Genomic DNA, 23,163 nt, shown 5'->3' on the forward strand with positions numbered 1-23,163 from the left:
CGCAACGCCTTGTGTGGTACAGTGGGTATCTTAGAGGCCACGTGCAAACACCTAATATTCTACAGAATGCCTGTGACATCCCAAAAGATAAAGAGTTGTCCTTCAAAGCCCTATACGGCCTAGGACCCTCGTACCTACGGGACCGCCTCTCCTGGTATGTCCCACAGAGGAACTTACGGTCTTCAAACAGAAACATCTTGGAGCTCCCAGGCCACAGAGAGGTTAGGCTGGCCTCAACCAGAGCCAGGGCTTTTTCAGCTGTAGCTCCGATCTGGTAGAACGCTTTGTCACAAGAGACTAGGGCCCTGCGGGACTTGACATCTTTCCGCAGAGCCTGCAAGACAGAGATGTTCCACCAGGCCTTTGGCCAAGGCACAGTCTGACCCCCTCCTTTGGTAATCCTCACAGAACTCTAGCCCAATGGTTGCCATTAATTTGATTGGAATTAATTTTATAATGAAATTATTTTAGAATGTTTTATCATTTTACTGTTGTTAGCCGCTCTGAGCCTGGCTTCAGCTGGGGAGGGTGGGATATAAATAAATATTATTATTATTATTATTATTATTATTATTATTATTATTATTATTCCAATCAGTTGCCACAAAACAATTGAGCGGAACTAGGTAAGTGTGGCCAAATCAAATATGTTTTTGTGCTTAAAGTAATGTTCTGAATCTAAGTGCCACAAAGGTTTGTCATGTTGTTAATGGGGTGAACAGATCAACCAATTTAATTTCTGTCTCAGTTTTGCAGCAATTTGTTCTGTCCCCCGCCATAGATTAATAATAATCATCATCATGGGGGGAAATGTGTTTTAGTTAGCCATATTGTATGCCTGAAGAATCTTGAATAGATAGTTTGGGTTTCCTAAAGGCACTGCAAGTCGTGCATTAGTTCAGTTGCAATAATACATAAGTAAAACAGAAGGGCTTAAAGTTGGCTGGTTGGCTGTTTTTTCAAACAAACTCCGGTTTCTTCAGTCTTGCTTGGAAATCTATAGAGTTTCTAGGACTTAAACACCAAGCATAGGCTGATCGTGTAAGACAATTTTCATTTAGCCTTGTTCTTTGTTTAACACCATTTGTTAATGAAAGTATACCCCATGGAGTACCTGGTTTTTGTACGTGGCCCGTAAGATATGTAACTCAGCCTGTTATATGCAGAGTGCACATTGAAAGCATCTACCCTCTCCACAACTCCCTCTCTTTTAATACACAAACAAAACTTCTATTATTGATACACTTAAAACTCCCATGTGCTCCGGATCATTGGACTATCCAAGTCTGTTTAAGCAAAAATAAAGGATTGTGGGACATTGAAAAGCACTCTACTGCTCTGCCACATGTGGGACTGAGTTAATGTGTGGCTGTGCTACCAGGGGCTGATGGGAAATGTAGTCCCAAACATCTGGAGGAAACCAGGTTGGGGGAATGCTGTCGTGGATCCGGTTTCATTACTCAGTAATAAAATGGGTAGAATACTGAGCCGGATTCAGAGGTAATCATCACCACTATCTACAGAATTTAATAAAATCGTCTATAAAAAGTTTCTGATAGGTTTTTGTAGAAAATGCTTTTCAAGGTAAGAGACATGAAGCATTATTTAATAATAAAAGTATTCATACAATGCCAATTCATACAATACAATACGGCGGTGTACAGCAATATAACTTAAAACACCATTAAAATAGTAAAAAAATAAATAAATTGAAATGACTGGTTGATTAAAAATAATAATTTAGAGTTACACAGGCCTATCTACATAGAAAGGTCTTCAAAAGATCTGTTTGTGCCTGCCAAATCTCTACTGGAGAAATCATATACAGCTCCTGGGGTGAAATGGTACCCAATAAACTCTATGGAGCTAGCACAGATAAAGGTATTTAATGAAAATGAATTTGCAGAGCACATGTTCTCAATTGTTGTCATGATGTGGCATTCATTCGTAATAGAGCTTCAACATTCCCACCCAACAGAAGCCTACAGGTGTTAGAAAGACTGGTGATTGTGGAGTGGAAGCATGAGAGATCTTGTTCAGCAACAGTTAGCCTCCACCAAGAACATTATGGGAAATTAGCTGTCAATGCTATAGGCCGTACTGTGTAGGATTTATGACATAGAAGGCCTTGGTGTTCTCCAAAACTAAATACGGACCCAATCTAGCCAAAGAAGCACTTTTAATCAGATTCAACGATATTAAAAGCCACCCAATTCATAAAGTCAAGATACAGAAATGTCAAATGCTTGAGCGGCACATAGTCTGAAACAAACTGGTGGTACTATGGAGGCAAAATTGTGCATCACATCTCAACAGATGACGGCCGTTTTGAGACGGAGCCATGAGCATCGCACCTGCCCACTGAGACGCAACTTCATTCTGGAGTGAGAATTTGAAGCATTGACTGCCAACTTGGTTAACAAGTTACATATCGCCGAAAAGGTGAAGTGTGCTTCAACGCAAGCTGGCTATAAGAGTAACACTCATCTACCGCTCGAGAATTTGGCATTTCGGAAGTGGGCGCCGAGGCCCTTAGGGAAGGAAAGGGAAAAAGTGACAGAGCCGAAGTACCTGGTAATACCGTCAGCCAAGCAGTATGGTGTGTAAACCCAATAGAATTCCCAGCAAGACAAGTATATGCCCCAGCGTCCTCAAAAGTAACATTGCGTAAGTACAGAATTTCTAGCTCCTTATCTGTTTTGTTAACACCTGCTGTCTACAGAGGGAGAAAAAAAATATACAAGATAAAGAAGGAAGGGGGGAGGGGGAAACCCACAGGATTCCAAAGCCAAATCCCAGAGAAGGCAATACGGATGCTCAGGCAAATTTGAAAAGCAGATTTACAATATTTGAGAGGCCAGTAGCTTGTCCTACCACAACCAGTTGTTTAAAAAGCAAGGGGTTCCCTTCACCAGGCTCTTACTCTGTCCCACTAATAATGCATGCAAGCAAAAGCGTAAGAATGAAAAAATTTCCTCCACATATATATGACTGTCTTTTGGTTAGTACGGCTGGGCAGGGAGACAGGGAAAGAGAGTAAGTAAGGGCAAGGAGCAAGGATAAAATGCAGTTAATGTGAATAATGAGTTAAGCATGGGGGAAAGAGAGCTTAACTTTTAAAAATGTAAAATTGATCAGGATTTCCCCCCAACCCACCCAAACATCAAATCTGAAACCAGCGACTTGTAACTCGTCCCCCACTTCTGGTGATTTTCATCACACTTACATGCCAAATTACTGAAAGATTCCTGATGCAAGCTAGAGAAGGAACGCTCTATCTCTTTCTCAGTTTCCGTCAGAGATCTTTCAGTGACTGGCCTGTACATTGTTTTAACTGCAGGGAAGTTTTCTCTTCCTCTTCCCAATACCTGAATTTGATGTGCAGGAGATTTTTAGAGTTCAACGAACAATGAAATCAGTAAAGCCTATCTATAAATTATAATAAGGTTATGAGAGTTCAGGTCGTTAACATGCAACTCGAAGCGATAAGGATGTAGTGAGCAAAGTCAGACAGTCATCAATGTGGGAATTTTTCCTTTGCAACTGATTCGTTTTTAAAAAAGCATTTTATTATCTTAATATATAAGTAGCGACATCATGACATACACAGGAAAGACTACAAAATATTAATTTTTAAAACGACTAGCACCTTCAAGCGTTACAGCTCATTCTTGCAGTTGCTAAGCCTTTGGGACAGAGTCGAGGGTTTACCTGGTTTTGATTTGTCAATGTGGAGCCAAAATGATTTTTCGGCTCTGCCTACGAAATTGTTGGCTCTACATAGATATTCGCCTTCATCTTGTTCTGTCACTTTAGACAAATTTAGGTAAGCATCGGCTTCAGCGTTTGCACTGATCAGAGACTGCAGAATAGACAGAAACCTCAACTTCAGTAAACCAAACAATACCTCTGCATCACACATTAGACAGACAGGACTGAATTTCTGCTTCTTGTTTCTTAAAAATGTACACATTACTTGACCAAAAGGGACTCTCTGATTTTGCTAGGGAGCCAAATTCCGCGTCCTGTTCCCCCCCCCCCCAAACAGGAGTTCCTTTCTTTCTTTTTTTAGACAGCCTGTGGAGCTGCTCATTTGAAATTTTTCTTTGGCTGAAGGTTTTTAAAAATGAGCTCCCTTCAATTTGCCGCAGTTCTCAGAGTTTATTTGCACCTGACAAGCCAGTAAGTGTTGCAGCTACTAACGGAGATTTCCTTTCACGTTCACCTAGGGGACCAGGGTTATAGTGGTTAAAACAGGGATAGCCAATACAGTGGTACCTCGGGTTAAGTACTTAATTCCTTCCGGAGGTCTGTTCTTAACCTGAAACTGTTCTTAACCTGAAGCACCACTTTAGCTAATGGGGCCTCCCGCTGCTGCCGCCGCACCGCCGCTGTGTGATTTCTGTTCTCATCCTGAAGCAAAGTTCTTAACCGGAAGCACTATTTCTGGGTTAGCGGAGTCTGTAACCTGAAGCGTATGCAACCTGAGGTACCACTGTACTGATGAGTCTCTAGCTCTCATGTCAGCAACAGCAATGTTGGCGACCCCTCCCTGAAGGATCATCTTCATGATGATTTGCTCGTTATTTGCAAATATTCTTGGCTGGCCAAATCTAGCCAAGACACGGTTTGTGTCACACAGACTAAAGCGAAGAATGAAAAGGAATCATCTTTGGCCAGACTTCACGAACCTGGAGGCCCTCAAGATGGACTCCCAACAGACTTAATTCAGCTCTGTGGTGGCTGGGGCTTATGGGAGTTGTAGTCCAAAATATTTAGAGAGGTTGCCAGGTTGGTTAAGGCTGTGCTAGAAGACCGTGGCCGTGATTGTGGTTTAGGCAGGGGTGAAAACTCAGCAAGCGCCTGGGATTCACTGTGGGCCTGGGGAATAGTTCGATTTGCCTGCTTCACTTGCACCCTGACCGCTGAGTGATCTGCCAAGGTCCTGATGTTCGGCTTGCGTAAAGATCATGAGATCTTCATGATCTTCCAAGAGAACAGTACTTGCTTGGATGCCTCGAAGGTATGTCAGAAATGTAGTTTTGCTGGAGCTGGACATGAAGAGCTGAGAAAGCCAAATGCAAGCTCACAGACACAAGCAGATGGAGCTATGGCCAGCTATAAAAGCTGCATCTGGTCCTCATGCATAGTTTGGGGAGCACAGTTTCCCCATCATTTTTAAAGAGGGATCTCAGGATCAGTTGGCAGACTGCCGCCCCACCCCGTGGATCCTTCCCTATGGGATGTTTTAAGGATCCATATTATCTCGCCTTTTATCATTTATCTGCTGAAGTATTACCGTATTTTTCGCTCCATAAGATGCACCTGACCATAAGACGCACCTAGTTTTTAGAGGGGGAATGCAAGAAAAAAATATTCTTTGAAGGGAGTGCTGAACAGAGCCTGTATGTATCCCAGGCTCTGCTCAGCACTCCCTTTCACGAGCCGCGTGGAGCGTGTGTGCGGCGCTTGCAGGCTTTTCCCACGAGGAGGGAGAAGGGCAGCCTGTCACTGACGGGCTGCCTTTCTCCCTCCTTGGGGGAAAAGCCCCCAAGAGCCGCACACATGCTCCGCGCGGCTCTTTAAAGGGAGCGCGGCTCTTGTGGCCTTTTCCGGGAGGTGGGGGAAGGACAGAGCGCGGCTAACCCAGAAGCTAGAACAGCGAGAGGGAGCGCTGCACAGCGATCCCTCTTGCTGTTCTGGCTTCTGGGATAGCTGAGCAGCCTGCATTCGCTCCATAAGACGCACATACATTTCCCCTTACTTTTTAGGAGGGGAAAAGTGTGTCTTATAGAGTGAAAAATACGGTAATAGTTTGCACTTTCATAGAACTATATCAAGGCCATATATAAGATCATGGTTAAGTCTGCCTCAATAAAAACATCAGTAAATACTGGAGGGGGAATCGTGTTGTAAAGGCCTGCATAAACAGCACAGTTTTCGGAAGATTATTTGAAAGATGGCAGTAATGATTCCTCCCGAGCCTCTGCTGGCAGGGCAGGCCCTGCCTCACTGCAGGCTAGTAATGGCCAACGGTTGTGGGGAACCACCAGAAGTGCCCCATCAGTGATGCTTGCTAGATGAAGAAGTTTAGTTTAGAGCACTTTCCTAGCTCCCAGTTACATAGGGACTTGTGTTCCTCTCTGTAGGTCCACAAGTCTATGCTCAGTCCACATAATTCTGGAATCCTGGACTGGATCAAGGAATGGATCTGCCATAGACATCAAAGCTGGGGATTTCAATCTGGAATCAGGTTTTGGATGGATTTGCACTCCCCCTTAAAAAGTAAATTTCCAACTTGCGGGGTTCCACTTGACATTAAAAGGCAGGTGGTTGTTTTGGCTGGTATGGCAGCTGCACTCTGTCCTACAGACCTGGCTTCCATCATCCATGCCATAGTCACAGCTAGATTGGATTCCCATGATGTGCACTGTGAGGGGCTGTTTCTGAAGAACAGCTTGCAAACTTCAACTGGACCAAAGTATATACAACTTTAACAGCCGATTATGAATTCTGTTATTTCTCCCTATCTTTTATGTTGAAATAGAGTGGTGCTTTTACATCCCATCACCTCTCCATACAAACATACCACGTCCCTAATATGACAAGCACCGTAATGCACTTTCCCTGTATATTATTTGGCAAAGGAGTTAATCATGTAGGAGAGGAAATAGGGTGAGAATCTTGTTTGCTGGATCAGATGCTAAATCTGAAATCCTGTTAGCTAATAATGGTCTTTTAAAGTAAGAATACTTATTCCTCTTTTTCATTTCTACGGTGTTTTCAAGTGATTCCTACCATTGCAGGGGTTTGGACTAGATGGTTGCTGGTGTCCCTCCCAAACATACAATTCTATGGTTCTACGATTCAAGTTTTCAACGTGTGTTATCCAGCTGCAATACTTGCCTTACAATGACCCTGTAAGGCAAGTTAGTACAGTGGTACCTCGCAAGACGAATGCCTCGCAAGACAAAAAACTCGCTAGACGAAAGGGTTTTTTGTTTTTTGAGCTGCTTCACAAGACGATTTTCCCTATGGGCTTGCTTCGCAAGACGGAAACGTCTTGCAAGCTTGTTTCCTTTTTCTTAACACCATTAATACAGTTGCGACTTGACTTCGAGGAGCAACTCATAGCACGCGGTGTGGTAGCCTTTTTTGAGGTTTTTGAAGACGTTGGTGATTTTTGAAGCTTTTCCAAAACTTTCCCGACACCGTGCTTCGCAAGACGAAAAAAATCTCAAGGCGACAAAACTCGCGGAACGAATTAATTTCGTCTTGCGAGGCACCACTGTATAAACTTCTCTGTTGCATGACAGTCAATGCTGGGAGTTGAGGCTTGCCCAAGACCACCTAACGAGATCATGGCAGGAGCGAGACTCAACCAGAGATTTCCTGACTGATGCAGTCCTAACCATATCTCCTCAGAAAGTTCTATTAAATCCATTGCAGCCTACTTCTAGGTAAATGGGATTAGGATTTCAGCTGCAGTCTCTTAACCATTATGCTATACTTGTCACAAGTCTGGTAGTAGCCCTACCATATTTTGGATTTTGCAGAAGATTTCACCCCAAATGTACCTGCAAACCTGGGTGGAAATGAGAGTGATACATGGCTTTCTGCCTGTTTTTAAGGTATGTGCCTTTAGCGTCAATAATGCCCAAATCAAGAGGTTCCAGAAGTATTCGCTGCTTTGAGGCAGTGCCTCAAGAGTATAGGTCAAGCTCTAGCATGCAATGGCCATAGAGGGGATGTTTAGCTATGTACCAACCTTTAGGACAGTGACATATGGAGTCCCATCTGGTCCATATTTGCTTCCATTGACCTCCACGTGTTTCAGCCACTGGATGTGAGGCTGGGCATCGCTGTACACTTTGCACAGGAATTTAACATCACTCCCTATCACCACAGTCTGGTTAGCAGGCAATCCTGCCTGGAGAATAGGACGGTGGGGTGATCTTTCTGCAGAAGAAAAGAAAGGAGGAATGAGCTGGCTCTTTTCCAGTCGTTCATCGGGAACCTGATATATAGAGAGCGCTCTTTTGGAAAACGGTTTTTTTTTTGAAAGCCTTTGAATGCTGCTGTGTGAATTCAGTCAGAGGAAGGATTCGCTGTAAACAACTGCAGGGCAACCGATTTATGGCAAAATGATGTTGGTGCTTTGACTTGTTATTCTATACAGTGCAGAATCTCAGATTAAGCTTCAGCGGTGGAGCTGTGGGTTAAACCACAGAGCCTAGGTGCAAGTAGATAAATAGTGCAAGTAGATAAATAGGTACCGCTCCGGTGGGAAGGTAAACGGCGTTTCCGTGCGCTGCTCTGGTTCGCCAGAAGCGACTTAGTCATGCTGGCCACATGACCCGGAAGCTGTACGCCGGCTCCCTCGGCCAATAAAGCGAGATGAGCGCCACAACCCCAGAGTCGGTCATGACTGGACCTAATGGTCAGGGGTCTCTTTACCTTTACATAAATTGCTAAATATTTATTAAAATAAATAAATAAATAAATAAATAAATATTATTGTTTATTAATAAATAAATAGCTAAATATTTATTAATAGATAAATAGATACCGCTCCGGTGGGAGGGTAAACGGCATTTCCGTGCGCTGCTCTGGTTTCGCCAGAAGCGGCTTAGTCATGCTGGCCACATGACCCAGAAAAACTGTCTGCGGACAAACGCCAGCTCACTCATCCTGTAAAGCGAGATGAACGCCGCAACCCCAGAGTCGTTCATGACTGGACTTAACTGTCAGGGGTCCTTTACCTTTACCTTTTTACATCAGCATGGCAGCATACAGTCTTGGTCTAAGCTCAGACCATAAGAAAGACAGGTATATGCTCAGCGGAATCACACAAGGAAGGTAAATTAAAATAATACTGGGCAGTTGGAGGCTTTTCTCAAGGCAAAATAATTATCTTCAGGGCCAGCATCCTTGGGAGCCAGAGACAGGTGATGGCACTGAGCCCAACATTTGATAGAGAAGCACTGAGAGAAGGGATTGTAGTCACTTCGTTTTACACTTCTCTGATGAATCCCGGGCTAAAAGAAAAAAGTTAAGAAGGGGGTGGTGGCTTAACCCCCAATGGTTCCTCTGAGCACCACGGGCCCTGACATTTGCTGCATGTTGACTCCAGGCCCAGTTCTCTTGGCCACATATAGCTATAACCTAACAGCCAGAAAGAGAGAAACAACAAAAGACAGGGCTCTGCGGAGGCAGCATCAACAAAGTCAGTCCCAAGGGAATCCAAATTCTGCAGTCAGAGTATGTTGCAAACATAAGCCGTATGCAAGCACCAGTCCATTTGGACGTCTGTAATGCACTGTATGGAATTAAAGAACCTCTTAAGGAATTAAAGAACCTGTTAATGAGGGTGAAAGAGGAGAGCGCAAAATATGGTCTGAAGCTCAACATCAAAAAAATGAAGATCAGGGCCACTGGGCCCATCACCTCCTGGCAAATAGAAGGGGAAGAAATGGAGGCAGTGAGAGATTTTACTTTCTTGGGCTCCATGATCACTGCAGATGGTGACAGCAGCCACGAAATTAAAAGACGCCTGTTTCTTGGGAAAAAAGCAATGACAAACCTAGATAGCATCTTAAAAGGCAGAGACATCACCTTGTCAACAAAGGTCCGTATAGTTAAAGCTATGGCTTTCCCAGTATGGAAGTGAGAGCTGGACCATAAAGAAGGCTGATCACCGAATAATTGATGCTTTTGAATTATGGTGCTGGAGGAGACTCTTGAGAGTCCCATGGACTGCAAGAAGATCAAACCTATCCATTCTGAAGGAAATCAGCCCTGAGTGCTCACTGGAAGGACAGATCCTGAAGCTGAGGCTCCAATACTTTGGCCACCTCATGAGAAGAGAAGACTCCCTGGAAAAGACCCTGATGTTGGGAAAGATGGAGGGCACAAGGAGAAGGGGACGACAGAGGACGAGATGGTTGGACAGTGTTCTCGAAGCTACCAGCATGAGTTTGACCAAACTGTGGGAGGCAGTGGAGGACAGGAGTGCCTGGCGTGCTCTGGTCCATGTGGTCAAGAAGAGTCGGACACGACTAAACAACAACAATTCACTGTATGTGAGGCTGCCCTTGAATTCCGGAGGCTGCAGTTGTGCAGACTCGTGACTACTAGGCCAGTAAGTGGAAAGCCCAGGGGGAAGGAACTACATCACGTCCACCCCCAGCCCCAAGCCACCTGAGTAACTCTGTCCATCTGGTGCAAACAGGCAGAAAGAAAACTTACCAAGGACATCAAGCTGGTAGGTATGCCAAATGATGCCATATTTATTCCGCACTACACAGGTGTAGTTGCCTCGATCTGATGGAACCACACTTTCCATGACAAGGCTCCACTGCTGATGTCGCAACTGCAGAGGGGGAAACGAAGAATAACCACAAATCAGCCTCCTTTGCAGGATCTATCTCGGAAGAGAGTGAAGTGAAATACAGTGGTACCTCAGGTTAAGTACTTAATTCGTTCCGGAGGTCTGTTCTTAACCTGAAACTGTTCTTAACCTGAAGCACCACTTTAGCTAATGGGGCCTCCTGCTGCTGCCGTGCCGCTGGAGCCCGATTTCTGTTCTTATCCTGAAGCAAAGTTCTTAACCTGAAGCACTATTTCTGGGTTAGCGGAGTGTGTAACCTGAAGGGTATGTAACCTGAGGTACCACTGTATGGCAAAAGGAAATCAGATTTGGAACCTGGTTGCTAAAAGTACTAAAGCAACAAGGAATCCGAGTCAATCTCAGCTCTGATCCCACTTTCTATCAAAAGTTTAATATCCTGATGGAAACCCATTCCTATGGTGTTAAATATGTAGTCTGCAGCCGGTTAATGTGAGAATTAATCTCAAACAAAACTTCAGCAATTTCCTATATCAGAATGGCCAGGAAGAAGTATTTGATCATAGCCAAAACAACTCTTGAACCCCCCCCCCCAAAAAAAACCCCACTCTCCTTTTATAGGTAAAGGTAAAGGTACCCCTGCCCGTACGGGCCAGTCTTGACAGACTCTAGGGTTGTGTGCTCATCTCACTCTAGAGGCCGGGAGCCAGCGCTGTCCGCAGACACTTCCAGGTCACGTGGCCAGCATGACGAAGCTGCTCCAGCGAACCGGCACCAGAGCAGCTCACGGAAACGCCGTTTACCTTCCCGCTATAAAGCGGTACCTATTTATCTACTTGCACTTAAGGGTGCTTTCGAACTGCTAGGTGGGCAGGAACTGGGACCGAAAGACGGGAGCTCACCCCGCCGCGGGGATTCGAACCGCCGCCCATGCGATTGGCAAGTCCTAGGCGCTGAGGTTTTACCCACAGCGCCACCCGCGTCCCTTTTATAGGGCCTGATAAATGAGATTGGGAATTATTCACATGAACCAAAAAAAACTTTTGAGGAATGAGTATTCATTTAATTCCTCAGGATGTTAATCACGGCAAATGTGCTAGTTTAAAGCTAACAGTATTACTTTGTTTTCTCGAAGTGGCAGACGTGCTTCCTGGTATTTTTTGTGCATACACTAGATTCAGCAACATAGGAAAATTCTCGCGAAATTTGTAAACGGGCTGCAGCTAGGGGTTGGGGAACATAATAATAATAATAATAATAATAATAATAATAATAATAATAATAATAATATTTATTTATACCCCACCCATCTGACTGGGTTTCTCCAGCCACTTTGAGCAGCTCCAACAGAATATTAAAAGTACAATAAAACATCAAACATTAAAAACTCCCCTAAACAGGGCTGCCTTCAGATGTCTTCTAAAAGTTGGATAGTTGTTTATTTCCTCGACATCTGATGGGAGGGCGTTCCACAGGGCGGGTGCCACTACCGAGAAGGCCCTCTGCCTGGTTCCCTGTAACCTCACTTCTCGCAGTGAGGGAACTGCCAGAAGACCCTTGGAGCTGGATCTCAGTGTCCAGGCTGAATGATTCAAGAACAACCTGAATCTAATAATTCATCCAAATACAACGTTGAATACCTACAATGTTGTTCATATGCTTCAACTGTCTCACCAATATATTCAGTTTATGACAGTATCCACGTCACATTTTGCATTCTAAAAATTATACCCAAGGAGAGAATCTGCAAATCAGTTTGGCTATAAAGAAGTACAGACTGGAAAGGAAATGATCTATGATGTGAAAGTGGTGGATCCCATATCCAAGTGCCCTTTCAAAATTGTTCAGTGAGCAAAACTTCAGGTGCGACAATTCCAAGAGGTTTTCAAAGCTGGAGGTTAACAAATGGACCAAATCGATATTTAGACCACTGACGTCTTACTTTGATGCCCCCAATACGGTGCTCTCCTTTGAATTCTTTGCCATTTTTCAGCCAGTGTATAGAAGGAGAGGGATTCCCAGCAGCCGGGCAGCGAAAGCGAACAGTGTTTGCAGCAGGAACAGCCAGAAGCTTCCGATCCATTATCTCGAGACGGGTCCAGTAAGGAGCAACTGTAGACAGAAAGCAGAGCGACTGAAGAGACACACCATGTCCGTTGGCGAGCCTGTGATGCGATCTATTATGTGGAACAGCAGCCAAATGGCTACAGCTAGATTTAGTTTCAGCAAAATCATTGTTGTTTTCATATATATATATATATATATATATATATATATATATATATATATGCTTTCGTAGATTTTCACGGGTATAGGTATGCAGGTTTTGGTGTCCTCGGGTGTCTTCCCGTGTAAAAGTTGGGGTGTCTAGGCGACGTTTCGACGAGGTCTCACTCGTCATCTTCAGGCTGGTGCTTTCGGCTTCTTGTTACTGGAACAGAGCAGGATCTCAGTGTTTGAGTTCCTATAAATACTGTTGAGGGGTGTGGTGTATAGCCTCCAATGTTCTGGGCCGAGAGGAAGTTCCCAGGCTAGTGTGCCTTTTCTTCTTTTGTTCCTTAGTTGCTTGAGGGATATCTTGAGTGATTTCTTGAGTGATATCCTGAGTACCACTTAGGTGGGTCATTAGGTGTGGATTAGTTGCTAAAGCCTTTGTGTCTTGACCTCTTGAACTTTGTGAAGAGTTTTTCTGAGAAGATGGCTGTAGTTGTGCTCTGGCTTGGCTTCGTGTATAGGGGCGAGCTGTGGTTTTGTGGCCTGTGCCAGCCAGATCTGTGTAGGGATTGCAGGGGGGTGCAGCATCCGGAGGTGCCATCATGGTTTGGCTACTGGATGGTGTCTGTAATTTATCTGTGGAGAGGGTCTGGGTTTGGGTCTGGTGTGGTTGATTGGTGATGGCGTTCTGTGTGCCTCTGGATCTGGTGTCAGTTTTTGTGGGGAGGGCTAATTTCCAGATGTCTGGCAAGCGGGATGTGTCGTCACGCTTGTTCATGTTGTGAGGGTGTTTCTCTATCTCGATGGCTTCCATGATTATTCTCTTGTGGTGATGTTCCATGTTAGAGAGCAATTTGGAATCCGCAAAATTAATTTCGTGTCCTGTTTCTTTCATGTGTCTATTTCAAGGGGTCTATGAAATACCCTGCAAAGTCTGCCCAGCCACGTACATTGGACAAACAAATAGACGAATAAATGCACGTATCGCAGAACACAAGAATGCCGTCAAAAAAGAAGAAAAAACTTCCTCTCTTTTCCAACACATGAAAGAAACAGGACACGAAATTAATTTTGCAGATTCCAAATTGCTCTCTAACATGGAACATCACCACAAGAGAATAATCATGGAAGCCATCGAGATAGAGAAACACCCTCACAACATGAACAAGCGTGACGACACATCCCGCTTGCCAGACATCTGGAAATTAGCCCTCCCCACAAAAACTGACACCAGATCCAGAGGCACACAGAACGCCATCACCAATCAACCACACCAGACCCAAACCCAGACCCTCTCCACAGATAAATTACAGACACCATCCAGTAGCCAAACCATGATGGCACCTCCGGATGCTGCACCCCCCTGCAATCCCTACACAGATCTGGCTGGCACAGGCCACAAAACCACAGCTCGCCCCTATACACGAAGCCAAGCCAGAGCACAACTACAGCCATCTTCTCAGAAAAACTCTTCACAAAGTTCAAGAGGTCAAGACACAAAGGCTTTAGCAACTAATCCACACCTAATGACCCACCTAAGTGGTACTCAGGATATCACTCAAGAAATCACTCAAGATATCCCTCAAGCAACTAAGGAACAAAAGAAGAAAAGGCACACTAGCCTGGGAACTTCCTCTCGGCCCAGAACATTGGAGGCTATACACCACACCCCTCAACAGTATTTATAGGAACTCAAACACTGAGATCCTGCTCTGTTCCAGTAACAAGAAGCCGAAAGCACCAGCCTGAAGATGACGAGTGAGACCTCGTCGAAACGTCGCCTAGACACCCCAACTTTTACACGGGAAGACACCCGAGGACACCAAAACCTGCATATATATATATATATATATATATATATATTAGTTTTAAAATATAAAATTATAAAACATACCACACAATTCATCACAAATACCCTCTTATTAGACTTCCATCAGCACCTTTGACAATCATCCGTCTTAATCACTTCTTACGCATTTCCTAACTTAATATTGCCTTTACATTTTTAACACAACTCATCTCCTTCTTCATTTTTGCAATATTTCTAATATTAGTCCTCACAGAGCCTCTTGCAAACCTACAAACGTCGTCTGGTCATTGCAGATACTTTTCAAATAATCCGTAAATTTAAAATCATTGTTGTTTTCATAGGTTTGGAAAGAGCAAGGTACAGTGGTACCTCGCAAGACGAAAAACTTGCAAGACGAAAGAGTTTTTCGTTTTTTGAGTTGCTTCGCAAGATGAATTTCCCTATGGGCTTGCTTCGCAAGACGAAAACGTCTTGCAAGTTTGTTTCCTTTTTCTGAAAACCGTTAATACCCAGGGTGCATTGCTTGAAGAGGTGCTTCGCAAGACGAAAAATTTGCAAGACGAAAAAACTCGCAGAACAAATTAATTTCGTATTGTGAGGCACCACTGTAGTTGTCATTTGAGCCTTGGATAAGCTTGCTGATGAGACCCAATTCTTGAAAGAACTGAAGCGGCTCCAAAGTAACCTCAGTGAAATGAAGCACAAATGCCATGCCAAGTTAGCATCAGATTAAGGTCCTCAGGCTATACGAATGAGAAAGCTCTCTCCTCAGTAAAATTCTGAGCTCAGCAAGTCAAGAAAGGTGGGCAAATCCACTCCACTTCCCAGTGGGGAGGAGTTGCGGTGGACCACGTGGCTACCCACTCCCCTCCGGGGGCGTTCCCGGCCACGTCATTTCCAGCCAGCCAATCCGCTGGCTGGGGGGCATGGCTGGGCCCCATTTAAACGGAACATGAGCTGGAGAGCTTCCTCTTGGCTCGCCTCCTCGATCTCCCACCTGCCCTCCCTTATTTTCAGGTTTCAACATTGGCCTTGCTATGGACCTCGGTTGGTCGCTGTTGAGGGGCCTGGTAGTAGTAGTAGTAGTAGTAGTAGTAGTAGTAATAATAATAATAATAATAATAATAATAATTTATTATTTGTACCCCGCCCATCTGGCTGGGTTTCCCCAGCCACTCTGGGCGGCTTCCACAAGACTAAAAATACACTAATATGTCATACATTAAAAACTTCCCTGAACAGGGCAGCCTTAAGATGTCTTCTGAATGTCAGGTAGTTGTTTAACTCTTTGACATCTGATGGGAGGGTGTTCCACAGGGCGGGCGCCACTACTGAGAAGGCCCTCTGCCTGGTTCCCTGTAGCTTTGCTTCTCACAATGAGGGAACCGCCAGAAGGCCCTCAGCGCTGGACCTCAGCGTCCGGGCAGAACGATGGGAGTGGAGACGCTCCTTCAGGTATACTGGGCCGAGGCCGTTTAGGGATTTAAAGGTCAACACCAACACTTTGAATTGTGCTCGGAAACATACTGGGAGCCAATGTAGGTCTTTCAAGACCAGTGTTATGTGGTCTCGGCGGCCGCCCCCTGTCACCAGTCTAGCTGCTGCATTCTGGATTAGTTTTGGTAGGAATTTTTCCACTTGGCAACCTGGCATGGGCCATTTGGTTTTTGCCTACCTCGTAGCAATCGCTACAACTTTGTAAGGTGTGGCGGTTAGGCATTGGTTGACCTTATGATGGGGGAGGGAAGGTGTGGCCATCACCAGCCTCTCCAAGCTGAAGTGTATTCCGTTAAAGGAATCCGGGGGTGTGGATCTTGTCCGAAGCCTGGGGCGGGGCTAGGGCCATGACACGACCCTGTCAGGAACCCAGGGGGAGTTTGAGTTGGTTTGCATCGACGGGGCTCCCCGTACCGGTGGTTGACCCTTACTGGACTCCCTGCGTGACGGGCAGGAGTCAGCTATAGTCAGGTCAACTCCAATGCCTAAGCCAATACCGCTCACATTCTGTAACCAATAAAGTTGTGGCCTAAATTTGCCCAATAACCATTAACCTAATATCCGTGTCCTTGCGTCTTATTCATCAACGAGGGGGTGGCGTCGGGGTCTCAACACGCAACAGAAAGATCTCAGAAAAAAGAGACAAGAAGCGCTAAAGAAATTTCTTCCCAAGGTGCTTCAGAAGAGGACCTCCAGTGATCAGAACGCCGTCACAGGAAGCACCTCAAAAGAAGTGCCTCGTCTGTTTGCAAGAAGGTGTACGGGAGGCCAGTGCACATGGACTGATTGGCAGCAGTCAGCATGGGTAAAGGTAAAGGGACCCCTGACCATTAGGTCCAGTCGTGGCCGACTCTGGGGTTGTGGCGCTCATCTCGCTTTATTGGCCAAGGGAGCCGGCGTACACCTTCCGGGTCATGTGGCCAGCATGACTAAGCCGCTTCTGGCAAACCAGAGCAGCACCTGGAAACACCATTTACCTTCCCGCTGGAGTGGTACCTATTTATCTACTTGCACTTTGATGTGCTTTCGAACTGCTAGGTTGGCAGGAGCAGGGATCAAGCATCGGGAGCTCACCCCGTGGTTTAACCCACAGCGCCACCCGCATCCCTAGCAGTCGGCACAGAGGTCAGCAAAGTCACGTTAATAATCAGTGCACCAATTCAGTGCATAGATATGTGTGACACTTGCAAAGCACTTCATCCCATTGTCCCAAATAACCCTAGTCCATACATAGGAAAAAACAAAGAGACTTTTAAAAATCATTAGGGATTTCAATTTTAAAGGGTTCTGCTACCTTTGAAGGCAGTGGTTTTGAAATACCACTGTCCTTCCCAGGTATTTTCCATGATTTTCTTTAAGTAAGCAGCACTCTTCCTTGGCACTGTTACAAATATCGCATATTGACTCCAAATTAAGGCAGTGGTGGAAGCGAACACAATATGCTGTATGGATATCCCCCCCCCCCCCGCAATTCAGTTGCTATTCAAGGACAGCAATGGGGAAGGCACTATGAGACACAGAAACAGAAGAAGAGTTTACACACCCATTCTTTTAAGAAAGGGCTTCCTGATTAATTCTGAAACTCTTTTTAAAAAATATCTCTAGTGAAGAATGGATTGCTGCCCTTAGAAAACAACTGAGAAATTGAGGTCTTTGGTGCAGTAGCATAACCACTCAAAAAGGTAACAGTAAAAACATTGAAACGCTGAAAGGTTTTGACTCAGTACTAGATATTGTAAAACAAAGGTTGAAATCACTGGGGCCTACGTGCCAATCTTCCCCCCCATTTGCACAAATGATTCCAACAGCTCCAAGCCCCATTGATGCCAATAGTTTAGCTAGTATAAGCATTCTTGAGAATTACTTTGCATGTGTCCCAAACCCCAGATATTTACCTCCGTCTTCAGAGTCATCTTCATCTTCATCTTCCTCTTCATCATCACCTGACGATGGAGAATCTTGAAAGAGAAGCAAGTGGGGGGGTGGAAATTACATTTTGTGGAGGCAAAATTCTCAATTCATTCCTGCAACGGTTTTCCATTATCAAAACGTATTAATTGGCACATCCCAACGTTATCCCAATAAAGCTGTGATCATCTGAACTCAACTTTTACTTCTGAACTTACTAACACAAAAATCCACTCATCCACAAACACAGGGATACAGTCCGGCTAAGTCCAGAATATCAATAATGATCTTCAGAACAAAGGGGATTAAAAACCACAGGTGGTTCAGTTCTATCAATGTCCTTCTTAAAGTAGGGCGTTCTGAACTAGAGGCAGTACAGTGGTACCTCGGTTTAAGAACAGCCCTGTTTACGAACTATTCGGTTTACAAACTCCGCAAAACCAGAAGTAGTGTCCCGGTTTGTGAACTTTACCTCAGTCTAAGAATGGAATCCGAACGGTGGAAGGGCACTGGCGGCAGGAGGCCTCATAAGGGAAAGCGCTCCTTGGTTTAAGAACAGCTTTGGTTTAAGAACGGACTTCCAGAACGGACTAAGTTAATAAACCAAGGTACCACTGTACTTAAAAGACAGCAAGACCAGTAAAGGACAGTGGAATTATTATTTCTTGCTTTCTGGACACAGCTTCTGTTTATGCAGCCTAAGACTGCAATTGCTTTTTCAGGAGTCAAATCAACCGCTGCTTACATTTAGTCTGCGATCAGCTAAAACAGACCTCTTCACCTCCCTAGTAAGTAATAGTGATGCAATTGCTGGAAAGTTGGGATGGTTGTTCCACTCTACTTAGCCACTTCTGTTAAAAGGCGCTAATGAGAACCAACCAAAATCTCAATTCCATCACACAAAAAAACCAATGTCCCCGTTTGTTTGCACTTTTCTACAAAATGAGGATGGTCAGAAAACCAATATAACAGTTTGAGCAAAGATGTGCCCAAAGAAATTGTCCCTGAAGAAATCTGGTGAAATGACAAGCTCCCACATGAGGAGAAAAATGGAACAACTGAAAGGATGGCGTTTTACGCAGATCGCTTGGGTGGCTGCTACACGTAACATAACTACAAGGGAACCTATTGACTGAGGTTTTTGTAGTCTGCTTTTAAAAACTCAAATAAAAAGAATGAAAACGTATCGTCTTTGATATTTATAAAAAAATCTCTTTCACGTCAACTCTCATCCAAAATAAACAGGGGCAACACACAGGTACCCTTTCATAAGAACTCTCTCATTTAGTGTGGCAGCACCTACAACTTTGGAACTGCCTGCCTATTGAGATCAAGCATGTGCCTTCACTGTACTCTTTTCAGTACCTGTTTAAGACATACAGTGGTGCCTCACAAGACGAAAATAATCCGTTCCGCGAGTCTCTTCGTCTAGCGGTTTTTTCGTCTTGCGAAGCAACCCTATTAGCGGATTAGCGCTATTAGTGGTTTAGCGGCTTAGGGGCTATTAAAGGATTAGCGGCTTAGCGGCTAAAAGGCTATTAGCGGCTTAGCGGCTTAGAAAAAGAGGGGGAAAAGTTAACAAAATCGCAAGACTCACAAGACGGAAACGTCTTGCGAAGCAAGCCCATAGGGAAAATCGTCTTGCGAAGCGCATCGAAAAACGGAAAACCCTTTCGTCTAGCGGGTTTTTCGTCTTGCGAGGCATTCATCTTGCGGGGCACCACTGTACTTGTATAGACAAGCCTACCCAGCTGCTTAGAAAGTTGAGGTAATTTTAATCTGTTTTAGTATTTTAACTTTTGTATGCCTTAAAGTGGGGTTGTGAATTTTTCTTGATTTTACCATCTATATTTTGTAAACCAATTTGAGGTTTTGTAAACCAATTGGCACATTCTAATCATTTCCGTTTTCACAGTTTTGAAAGGCTCACAAGCTCGTTTTAAGTCGGCGGTTTGTCGATGCCCAGTATAAAAGTGGTTTTGCTGAGGAAATCAGCTTGGCAAAATCATGTTCGTATTAGAATTCCCCACTGCCAAGAGCCAGGCACTGCTAATGGAAAAAAAACCAAGCAAGATCATGTTTATTGCCCCTGTGCAGCTACGCGGACTCTATATTTACAGTCTGTTGTCGTAACATGAAAATATCTCTAGGTCCTTTTTGCTCTTCCACGTTGCTGTGAATGTTCTCTTCTGTTCTTTGGAAGTTCTTGAAATTCAAAATTTCTTTGGAAACCACAACCTGAATGCAACATTCCAGGTGAGGGTGTGGCAATAAAGATATATAACATGCAGCAATATATTGTTTTTCCCCCAGTACTCTTTCATTTACACTGCATAATGTAAAACTGCCCCTGTACCAAGAGAATATGCTTCCACTGTTGTTGTTTAGTCGTTTAGTCCTGTCCGACTCTTCATGACCCCATGGACCAGAGCACGCCAGGCACTTCTGTCTTCCACAGCCTCCCCCAGTTTAGTCAAACTTATGTTTGTAGCTTCGAGAACACTGTCCAACCATCTCGCCCTCTGTCGTCCCTTTCTCCTTGTGCCCTCAATCTTTCCCAACATCAGGGTCATTTCCAAGGAGTCTTCTGTTCTCATGAGGTGGCCAAAGTATTGGAGTCTCAGCTTCAGGATCTGTCGTTCCAGTGAGCACTCAGGGCTGATTTCCTTAAGAATGGATAGGTTTGATCTTCTTGCAGTCCATGGGACTCTCAAGAGTCTCCTCCAGCACCATAATTCAAAAGCATCAATTCTTCAGCGATCAGCCTTCTTTATGGTCCAGCTCTCACTTCCATACATCACTACTGGGAAAACCATAGCTTTAACTATACGGACCTTTGTCGGCAAGGTGATGTCTCTGCTTTTTAAGATGCTGTCTAGGTTTGTCATTGCTTTTCTCCCAAGAAGCAGGCGTCTTTTAATTTTGTGGCTGCTGTCACCATCTGCAGTGATCATGGAGCCCAAGAAAGTAAAATCTCTCACTGCCTCCATTTCTTCCCCTTCTATTTGCCAGGAGTGTAAAACTGCCCCTGTACCAAGAGAATATGCTTCCACTGAGCTGGTTTTAATTAAGCGTTAACAGGTTATCGCAGGAAACCAGGGCCCTGCGGGACTTGACATCCTTCTGCAGGGCGTGCAAGACGGAGTTCTTCTGCCTGGCTTTTGGTCCGGGCCCAGTTTGACCCCCCTCTATGGGACGCTGTAAGTTAACTCTTTGGCCCTTTTATCGGCTCCTGTGGGACCAACATGGATGAATACTTGAGGTTCCCGACCCCTATGGTTGTAATTCGTGGGCAATCATTTAATTTTATCCTGATTCTAATTTTTAAGCTGTATTTTAATCAATTGTTTGATTGTGTTTTAATGTATTAGATATTTGATGTTAGCCGCCCTGAGCCCAGTCTTGGCCGGGGAGGGTGGGGTATAAATAAAAATTTACTTACTTACTTACTTACTTACTTACTTACCATTTCAATCTGAAACATACCCATTTGGAAGTCAAAGGAACTTCCCTTTCAAAAACTGTGCTTACCGAGTCACAGTCGAAGCCCCCAGTTTTTGCACTGGTGCAACTAAAGCAACACCCTACATTCGAGCTATGCATGGCATGCCCATTCTTTGCTGCTGTTTATCAAAGGCAACTATCATTTTTTCGGTTGGACCAGTTTCATGCTGTATTTTTCACTTTCATCCTTGGGTCATTCATTATCTGAGAAGCACTCACTCTGCTGCGATCATGTTTTAGGGCGATGGGGATGTGTTGCCACGAGAAGCCACAAGACCTGTCGGATGGCATGTTGACTCCCACCCTTTGGCTGGCCCTGCCTAGGCGCTTTCGCACAAGAATACAACACCACATCTGATGCAGAGGGCTGAGACCCTACCTGCCCGCGGACTATCTCGCCAGAGTGGTGCATGCCCTAGTTATCTCCTGCTTGGACTACTGCAATGCGCTCTATGTGGGGCTACCTTTGAAGGTGACCCGGAAACTGCAATTAATCCAGAATGCGGCAGCTAGACTGGTGACTGGGAGCGGCCGCCGGGACCACATACCACCAGTCCTGAAAGACCTGCATTGGCTCCCAGTATGTTTCCGAGCACAATTCAAAGTGTTGGTGCTGACCTTTAAAGCTCTAAATGGCCTCGGCTCTATATACCTGAAGGAGCATCTCCACCCCCATCGTTTAGCACTGAGATCCAGCACTGAGGGCTTTCTGGTGGTTCCCTCATTGCGTGAAGTAAGGAGACAGAGGGCCTTCTCAGTAGTGGTGCCCACCCTGTGGAACACCCTCCCTTCAGATGTGAAGGAAATAAGCAGCTATCCTATCTTTAAAAGACATCTGAAGGCAGCCCTGTTCAGGGAAGTTTTTAATATTTAATGCTGTATTGTTTTTAACACTTGATTGGGAGCCGCCCAGAGTGGCTGGGGAAACTCAGCCAGATGGGCGGGGTATAAATAATAATAAGTAAGAAGAAGAAGAAGAAGAAGAAGAAGAAGAAGAAGAAGAAGAAGAAGAAGAAGAATTATCCACAGCTAGCTCAGAAGCAGAGGCAATTGCACAGGGCAACATCCCAATTTAACTGGTGATGTTGCAAGTCGTGTCAACTGAACGGCCTTTCCATTCGCTCCCTTGAAGACTGACGCTGATGGTTGGGCAGTGTTCTCTTCAGAAAGTATAGATTTGATAGCTTTAAATGCAAACTGAATCAAATTTCTTCCCTTTCCTGGTCGTTATACATTGGGCCTGTGAACTTGAACGCGTATCACGAAAAGATCAAAACGAAAATGGAAGTTGGTAAAGAGATGCACCCTCTATAAGGCAAGAATACTCAGCAACGACGTTCCCTTCTCACATCTCCTCTGGGGGTTGCCCACCACTCTGGATTCTTGAGCAAGTGCCATGGGTTCCAGCCCATCATTATTCTCCCCCCTCCCCTGGACCAGTCTGCCCACAACCAAGAGAGAGACAGCCAAAAGACAATGGAGTGCGTCTCCAGGGATGAGGTCAAGCTGCTGTGTTAGCAGCACCCAAGGAACCTCCCAGGAGCTCAAATTTTTATGGAGGTCCTGGGCTGCCCCGACAACAAGACACCCCTCTTGGCCTTACTGTTGCTGGAAGGAGGCGTACAAGGCACCATCCAACAGTCTTAGGGACCCCACTCCTTATTGGTGTAGGGTTGACTCCTTATCCTTCTTCTTCTCCCAAAAATATCCCACAAGGCAGTGGCGGTTTGGACCAGAGCTTTCCTTCTCCTAGATGGGCTACCTTCTCTGGTTGACAAGCCCAGTCTGCCCCTCTACAGCAGGTGTAGAAACTGGCCTTGTCTGCTCAATCCGCCAGAACCTGTCTTCACATGCAGAAGTCCAAGGGTTTGAGACCCACGGG

The 23,163-nt window shown here is 45.0% G+C and overlaps 1 protein-coding gene across 5 annotated transcripts in view; it reads right to left on the reverse strand.

Moving 5' to 3' along the window:
• FGFR3 (fibroblast growth factor receptor 3) overlaps positions 1-23,163 on the reverse strand; it is a 65,477-nt gene that overhangs the window by 15,736 nt on the left and 26,578 nt on the right. For 3 of the 5 annotated variants that reach the window (XM_077930717.1, XM_028728851.2, XM_028728849.2), the window contains exons 4-8: positions 17,765-17,827; positions 12,291-12,460; positions 10,249-10,372; positions 7,769-7,959; positions 3,712-3,862 (exon numbers count right to left, since the gene is read on the reverse strand). In XM_077930717.1, coding sequence (XP_077786843.1) covers positions 3,712-3,862; positions 7,769-7,959; positions 10,249-10,372; positions 12,291-12,460; positions 17,765-17,827 — 699 coding nt within the window. Of the gene's footprint in view, positions 1-2,571; positions 2,717-3,711; positions 3,863-7,768; positions 7,960-10,248; positions 10,373-12,290; positions 12,461-17,764; positions 17,828-23,163 lie in introns of all 5 variants that reach the window. The other 2 variants (XM_028728854.2, XM_028728852.2) reach the window with 1 other exon arrangement.

The sequence above is a fragment of the Podarcis muralis genome, chromosome 6 (genome assembly GCF_964188315.1).
Source record: "Podarcis muralis chromosome 6, rPodMur119.hap1.1, whole genome shotgun sequence".
Taxonomy (NCBI): domain Eukaryota; kingdom Metazoa; phylum Chordata; class Lepidosauria; order Squamata; family Lacertidae; genus Podarcis; species Podarcis muralis.